This window comes from Zea mays, chromosome 9 (genome assembly GCF_902167145.1).
Source record: "Zea mays cultivar B73 chromosome 9, Zm-B73-REFERENCE-NAM-5.0, whole genome shotgun sequence".
Taxonomy (NCBI): domain Eukaryota; kingdom Viridiplantae; phylum Streptophyta; class Magnoliopsida; order Poales; family Poaceae; genus Zea; species Zea mays.
Window position 1 is genome coordinate 155,245,371 of NC_050104.1, and position 8,196 is coordinate 155,253,566.

Consider the following 8,196-nt stretch of genomic DNA (forward strand, 5'->3'; position numbering starts at 1 on the left):
ATCTCCACAAGTTGGAGTCTCTCACCCTTACAAAGTTGATCACAACACAAAGCACAAGAGTAAGGAAGGGAAAGAAACACACACAAGACTAGAATCGCAGCAACAATATGCACACAAGTCAAGAAGGGAGCACACAAGAATAATGCCACAAGTTCACAACACACTTAGTGCTCAAATCTCAGCCACGATGATCCAAATGTGTATTTGCGGAGTCTAGGCGTCTTAGGATGTTTAGTGAATGCTTGGTGTAGTGCTCCATGCGCCTAGTGGTCCCTTTTATAGCCCCAAGGCAGCTAGGAGTCATTGGAGTTCCATTTGGAAGGTAATTCTTGCCTTCTGTCGGGTAGCGCACCGGACAGTCCGGTGCACCACCGGACATGAACAGTCCTTGTCCGGTGCCTGATCTCATTCCTTTTCTGGCAAAGCCGACCGTTGAGACCTCAGTCCCCTTAGCGCACCGGATAGTCCGGTGCGACCAAGTTACCGTTGGCCCAGGCCAAGCGTCGCCCGCTGATTGCGCTGCCGACCGTTGGGATGGGCGTCGTTGGCTCACCGGACAGTCCAGTGCACACCGGTCAGTCCAGTGAATTATAGCCGCAGCGCCCTCGGCGACTTCCCGAGAGCGACGAGTTCGTCGCCAAGCCAGCCTGGGCACTAGACACTGTCCGGTGCACCTCAGGCTGGTTCAAGTTTGGCTGCACTTAGCCAAACTTCTCCAATCCAATCTTAGTTGATTAACCAAGGTTTCTAGCACTTAGAGAAATATGTTAGTACCCAAAAACAATTTACTAAGGCCAGAGTCATACCTTGATTCTTTGATTTGCATCTATTCCACACTTAGTACATTTGAACCAAAGTAATTTGTGTTGGGCATCTAATCACTAAAACATTTATAGAAATGGCCCAAGGGCACATTTCCCTTTGACATGCCAAGTTCTAGAAATATTAGGAAATTCCTAATACTATGTTGCTCATAGCTGATGTTCTAGATCCATCAATGAAAAGTGAATTTGTTAGGTTCTATTTCTACACAATTGGTGAAAATGTTGATGTGAAGATGAGGGAGCTCAAAAGGTAATTGAAGAAATATTACCTAGAGTGTGAGAAAATCATGAGGAGTCATAGTTTGTATGTATTTATTCCTCCAAAGGATCAGATGAGAAGTGAGTTTTGTACCTCTTCACCTCTTTGCGGTAAAAGAATGGTGACATGCATTTTCTCAATTTGTATCTCAAAATGTGGATGCAAGTCTAGAGCGAACGGAGAAGGATATTTACTTGGAGGACCCTAGGATCCTTGTCCAGCCAGATGAGAACTTCAATGTTTTAGGATGGTGGAAGAAAAACTCAGACGCCTATCCAATATTGTCTTTGATGGCTAGAGATTTCTGTGAGTGTGGTTGTGGGGGACAGATATCCCCGGGTCTACTAGAAGGCGGAAGAACCTTGCATGGGGCCACTGACCAGTTACCCCGCAAGGCCGTCTCGTCGTGGGCCGGGCAAAGACTACAAGTGAAATGGGCCAACCCAAGAAGGCAATGGGCCCGTACTCGAATCATCTGAGGGTTACACGCAATCTCAAGGAACCGTCCGACTTTTCCGCGCCCGGCGCCCTCAAACATCAGAGATAGACCAAGAGGAAGTCGCATGTTTTCCTTAAGATAAGCTAAGTTGGTTCGCTATTAGTTAGGAGATATACTGAAAGAACGTGATCATCATGTATGTAGGGAGTATCCCACGGTCGTGTATATAAGACCTAGGGGGAGCTCCATCATTTTCATCTCATTAGCCTTTCTTCATTCAGGAGATGCCACTTGTAACACACCACATATACAGACTCATCTCAGGAAGTAGGGTATTACGCCTCTCAAAACGGCCCGAACCTACAGAAAATCGTCTCTCTCTCGTGCTCCTAGCACGAACCATCGAGCTACAATCAACAACACCGTCCTACCCAAAAGCACCGTAAGAGTATCTCTGGGTGTGCGCTCGGACTCTAAACACCGATAGTAGTGTCCTCGGAATCTTATTTTAGTGCCGTTGGTATAATTCTTGGAAGAAAAAGATAAATTATCATATAAAAGTAGGCCTTGCTTCTATCTTGCCTTTGCACCGCAAACAATAAACTACATGATAATGATTTAAATTATCTCCATTTACTTATGTAGGTGAACCAAAAAGTGAATGTCTAATCTAGATGATGAGGAAGATGATTGAGAAATTTGACCCGGGTAAAACAATATTTTTTAGATGCAATGATCTCAATGTTCTGTCTGGATGACTGCAATTGCTTATCATAGTCTCCTCTTGGTGTAGGATGACGTAGGATTTCCCATGCTTTTTGCACAATAAAAAAATTCTTGTTCCTCACTGGAAAGAACGGACAGCTCGAGGGTTGTATGTGCTTTGTCAGGGTGTGTGTTCAGAGCAGCAGACCTGTCTGCTCTAGATGTAGGATGGTGTGTCTGTGCTTTATACGTAGCATCTTCGCTCATACAAGGTTTTCTGAACCGAAGTATTGCTCCTCAGAACCATATCGGAAGCTGGACTACTATTTGAAGGGGTAAAAACAGTAAGTGTAAAATATACCCAACAAATCTTTATTCTTGAATGTAATATATGGCTAAACACTTCTTTGTGGCGATAACATTGTGAATGAATATAAAAGCAACGTGTGTTGTCTTATTTTATTGTAGATTTTTAAATCTAAGGGGAACTATTTTGTATCAGGGAAACATGCATGTCCTACTTTGAAGCTTGAGATAACTACGTATTTGTACAGCTTATTATATATTTTTCTCACGGATTGGATTCTACGTTGGTGGCTGATTTTCTGGGACTACGTGTAGGGCGTAGAAAGAGTAGACCAAAAAATAGGGAAGCAGACCAGTCACGAAAAATATAAAACGGCACGGACGGCATCTGAGGTATAGATAATAGATATAATTCAGCGAGGCATTGGGCGTCCACGTTTTGAACCAAGACTAGTAGACTACCTACCATAGCCCATAGGTCAGTAGTTTTTTCTTTTTCTTTTTTTGTGCGCCGTGCCTCTTTATAGACAGTGTTGTGCGCAGCAACACTATAAAGCTTTCTGTGTGCCGTGGGCCCGTGGCTTTAGTCTGCCCGCTACTATGGGCGCGTAACTCACCAACTCTATATAAACTTCCGCCGTGGCAAAAATATCTATCTACTCGAGGCGAGGCTCCGTGCCTCCGTCGTACTCGGCTTGCACAGCAAGGTAAAGCAAGAGCGCTACTGGCTGTCTCTCTCTCTCTCTCCCTCTCTTCTCTCTCCCCCCCAAGCACACGCACACATGGCGGACACCAACCAGAATCGCGAGCAGACCTTGATCGCCGGCGCGGGCCTCGGCCTGGTCGCCGTCCACTCGGGCCTCACCGTCTACCGCGCAATGGGTGACAAGCAGGCGGCCGTCCTCTTCGTCGCTTGGTCGTGCCTCACCCTGGTCCTTGTGTTCGTCTGCCTCCTCGCCTATGAGCGGGCGGCCCCCGGTTCGCCGGCCAGGGAGCGGGCGAGCCGAGCCATATGGCCGCCCACCACGCTGCTCACGCTCTCCTTCGCCTGGAAGGTGACCGCGGACATGCCTCCGGATTCAGCCGCGGCGGCCGCCCTCGTCTGGGGCTTAGCCATAGCCACCACCGCCGGCGGTTTCGTTGCTCTCTCTGTACGTGCAGGCCCCTGAAGTGAAGACATGGACGACGGCCTAGCAAGATGCATGTGTTCGTTCAGTTCTCTGGGCTCTCGGCGTCGGCGCCTATATATATGTAAAAAAAAGTATAGATTTTTTGGACGCGCTTTGTGCAGCCTCCTCCATGATCAGGGTGTTCAAACTATAATAATAACACAACATTTTACCTTATAATAATTAATAATAGAAAGTTTAATATGGCAGTGATTTTTATTTTAGAGCATAGATAACTATGATGACACAATAATTTAACGTCATTGTTCTAACAACTGTCAGGCTAATTGTATATAACATCCACACAATTAGTACGTATAGATATAATTGACTAATTGTTAGTCAAATTTAACAAGTTTGACCACTCAATCCTAATACACTTATACAAAGGATCACCGTTACAAAGGAGTATTATTTTGTCCATTGCGAAAGGTTTAGCAATCACCATGAAACCATAATTTCAAATATCTCTCTCCACCAAACTATTCTATCTACTATATATCTTAATTTAGTGTCACCATTGAAGATGCATGGTCGTCCAACGAAACATGGTAGTTCACTTTCACAGGTCTATAAACAGCACGATAAAAGTGGCACCACTGCAAAATTATTCCGTCCAAAAATGCTATCAATTAAATAACAAATTATTAAACACGAACAATGACCGCCACACGCTTGACACAATTGTCCACCGAGGATGTATTTGGTTTGAGGTCAAAGTAAGATGAGACGAGACCGATACTGTCCCCTCTTTTTTTTATCACGCCGTTACAAAAAAATTACTCAGGTGTTTACCTCGTTCACACTTGACTCTCATCCAAACAGTATAGAAACTATGGTCACCCCTTCCAACACTCCCTTATATATCCAACCAAACAAACACTGAATATGTCACTCGGAATACTCGGGCGAGGATCATGTACTATGAATTGTTTGAAATGGAACTTGTACATACATATTAATCTGAACCAACGTTAATGATGTAATCAAAGAATAAATAAATACACCAATATCAGCGAGATGGATCACCACCTCTTGGTATGCATGGAAGCAGTCAAGCAGAATGCAACAATCAATGGCTTTGTGTATATCTCTTTCAAGTTTAAACCTTACACATTCCTTAAAATTTCTCGGTAAGAAATACAAGGTCTGTTTGGTTTACTGTCTAACTTGTCATACTTTACGTGACCTTTTTTTTGTCTAAGGTGGTTCTTAAATTTGAACGACTAACATTAGTTAAAGTATGTCACAGTTAGTTACGAACCAAACATATCCGTAATATGCAATCGAGTGCTCTGACATGGGTAATTTCATAAATGGAAATTCATCGGTGACATAGCATATTATATTCCTTACCGATAAATTTTAACAAATGTGTTGCTGCATTCTGAAGAGCCGCAGCCGTCAGTGACCAAGAAACGCGACGAGTTTCCATTGTCTCATCACCCCTAACGTCACCTGCCCCCCCTGCCGGACCGGATCCTCTGCGGCGTCCGTCAGCAGCCTCTGGGACGCTCGGCCGTCTGTGGCGTCCGTGGATCCCGAATGACTAGTGTTGAGTTTGTGATCCAAATTGTGAAGAAGGCGGCCAAGTTGGCGAGCGAAGCGGAGGCCCGTCGTCGGGAGGGTTTCACATCTATAAATATCTTTGTAAGCCGCAGGAGATATCCATCTTAATTGTAAATCTCCTGCGATCTGTAACCACCCGAAAATAGTGAGAAGTTGCCTGCCGGCGCCCGTGGTTTTTTCCCCCTTCACTTTGGAGGGGTTTTCCACGTTAAATCCGTGTCTTCTCTGTGATTGATCCTATTTGTGTCGTATTCATTTATAACAACTAGGCTGGCCGCCCGAATTGGAGGAGAGGGTTTTAGCAGGTACAAGTTTGCTCAGATATATTTCTTTATCTCCCTGACTCCCTCTATCTCTCTATCTCTGTCCACTCCTATCCTCTCTTCTCACCAACGTGCACAGCACGCCACTTCGCCACACATGGCTCACCGGCGCACAGCGCCCGCACGCACGGCCACAGGCGGCCCACTCGTGCACCATTCCGTTCCATAGACCCTTTCTTCCTTCGAATCCTGACGTCCTTCTTGTGATCAGCAACATCCACGACTTCAGCTTCATTTGCCACATGATTGGCTGTGCGCTCAGGGTGCAGGTTCGCACGACGCTGGCCGGCCAGAATCAGATACGGCGTTTTCGGCCACATACGGCGTTTTCTGGCGTATGTGTGGGTGCAGATAAATAGTTTTAAAATAACTTGTTTTGCATCTGTTCATACAACATGTGTCTTCTACGTGCAGTCAACCAAACACGTTTTGAGATAAAGTCAACGCATATAGTGGTGCAAGACGAGACAGTACATACAACCAATCAAATACTTGGATCTTGGTCAGCTTCCACATCTCCAGCCTCCTTAACACATTAGCAAGAACTCCAGTCCGCTCCCCTTCCAAAATAATGGAAGCACAAGCAACGTCCCCGTCCCCCGCTCGCCGCGTGAGGACACACACACGCAGGATGCAGCCAAGCAAAAAAGCCCACGAGCCAGGCCAGGACACACATGCATGTACCGCATCGGGGGCGTGAGCCAAGGGGCTCCGGTTCATAAGCTACGGCCCAACAACGGCGACGGCGGCGACGACGACTCTTCCTCCTTTCTCGGTCGGTCTCCCTCTCTCATGGCCTAATTAAGAACGCACGGCACCGCCAGCAGTAGAGCTTGTTAGCCGCTGCTGCTTGTCGCTCTTGCCCGTCGTTTCGTTTCATCCCCTAGCTGCCTAGCTGAAATAATTGTCTTTGCCAAATCCTCCATTGGCGGCATCCACTGACGAGTTGCACGGCGCCAAAGCTATTTCAGGCACAGGATCGTCCGTCGTCGTCGTCCCTGACGCAGCGGGCCACGCTGTTCCCGGCGCGCGTGTCAGATTGTATTGTGCTGCATGTGCGCGAACCACCATCAGTTTCATCAGTTCACGTCGAGTTCCAATCAATCAGCTTGCCTCTGCTGGACGTTCTGGCGGGCGTCGTCTTCGGCCACCCCCCTTGTTGCGAGCCGCCCCTGTTTTCTCGCGACCCGGCAGCAGCAGCACCCACCTGACCTGCGTGCGTCAAGGGTCGCTGGTTGGTCGTAAAGCATCCTCATAGTAGCTCATGGCTACGTACGTTACCTGCCTGCTGTGTATTTTACGTGAAAAATGTGTTACTTGTGACGTTATAGTACGTGCGTAAGACCATATACAGGCCTTGCTATAATCACTACAGTAAACAGAAGAACATCCGACGGCCACCTTATCTCCGACGGCTGCCTACGAGGCCGTCAGAGATAAGGTTATGTCCGACGGCCACAAAGGGCGCTCGGAAATATTACTTATCTCCGACGGCTGTGTACGTGGCCATCGGAGATAAGGTTATGTCCAACGACTAGCAACGTAGCCGTCGGAGGTAAGATTTTTTAACGCTGGCAGAGACCGGTGCGCGGTTCATTTTTACGCGCGCTCGCCCTTTCTCTCTTCTCTCTCTGCCCGTCGCCGCCCACTGCGCCGCCGCCGCCCACCGCCCCGGCCGCCGACGCCGCCCACTGCCCCGACCGCCGTCGATGAAGCCCCACTCGCCGCCCCGCCCGCCCGCCGTCGCCGCCGGCCGCCGGCCACGGCCCCGCTCGCCCCGTCGCTCACACCGCCGGTGCTGCCCCGTTGCTGCCGGCCACATCTCCGCCCGCGTCGGAATTGCTCGCGCCGTAAGTATTTATAGTTTTATTTTGTATATATTAATATTTTTTGTAGTTTTTAATGTTGTTATTAAATAATTAGTATGTTAAATAATGTTTATCTTATTATATCCGATGGTCTAAATTTGATTATATGGCGAAATTAGATTATGTAATTAATTTAGTTTGTTTTCGCTTACTTAGTGATGCTTAGATAATTTAAATTTTTAATTTCCGATGGTAATTATTATGCCCTCGGAAATAAGGTCATTTTATATGATTTGTCACCCGTGATAATGTTATGTAGTGGTGTCTATATAATTTAAATTATTAGTTTCCGAGGGTAATTATTATGCCCTCGGAAATAAGGTTATTTTATATGATTTAGGGTCCCGTTAAATTATTTTCCTTGTATTAGTGTGGTTTATTAGATTAGAGGTGTGATTAACTTAACTAATCAAGTTAACATCTCGTATCTAGTATGGAGGATGATCGTCGATGGATGTATGAAGGTGGAAGAAAAGAGGTGCTCTATCAAGTGAGTGGGTTGCCAAGACTGACGTGTTTTTCGACCGTGCTTTTGCTCGGTCAGAGACTGGAACCGATGTTAGGTGCCCTTGTGCCAAGTGTCGGAACATTTATTTTCTTGACAGGAGGACTATGTCGATAGATCTTTGCAAGAACGGTTATATGCCAGGCTATGAGGTGTGGGTGCACTACGGTGAGGACCCACCTCCTCGTATTGTATCGGAAGTTCAGTCACATGAAGAGGAGGACTACGA

General features: G+C 46.7%; 1 protein-coding gene and 1 long non-coding RNA gene across 2 annotated transcripts; both read left to right on the forward strand.

Moving 5' to 3' along the window:
• Positions 1-3,077: 3,077 nt before the first annotated feature.
• LOC103639481 (uncharacterized) lies at positions 3,078-3,906 on the forward strand. Its single transcript, XM_008662231.4, has one exon. It carries the CDS (start codon positions 3,316-3,318, stop codon positions 3,700-3,702), a length of 387 nt encoding a protein of 128 aa, XP_008660453.1. The 5' UTR covers positions 3,078-3,315; the 3' UTR covers positions 3,703-3,906.
• Positions 3,907-6,102: 2,196 nt separating this feature from the next.
• Positions 6,103-6,960, forward strand: LOC109942415 (uncharacterized). The gene is made up of 2 exons (XR_002265188.1): positions 6,103-6,369; positions 6,566-6,960. It is a non-coding gene; the product is annotated as an uncharacterized lncRNA (long non-coding RNA).
• Positions 6,961-8,196: the final 1,236 nt, after the last annotated feature.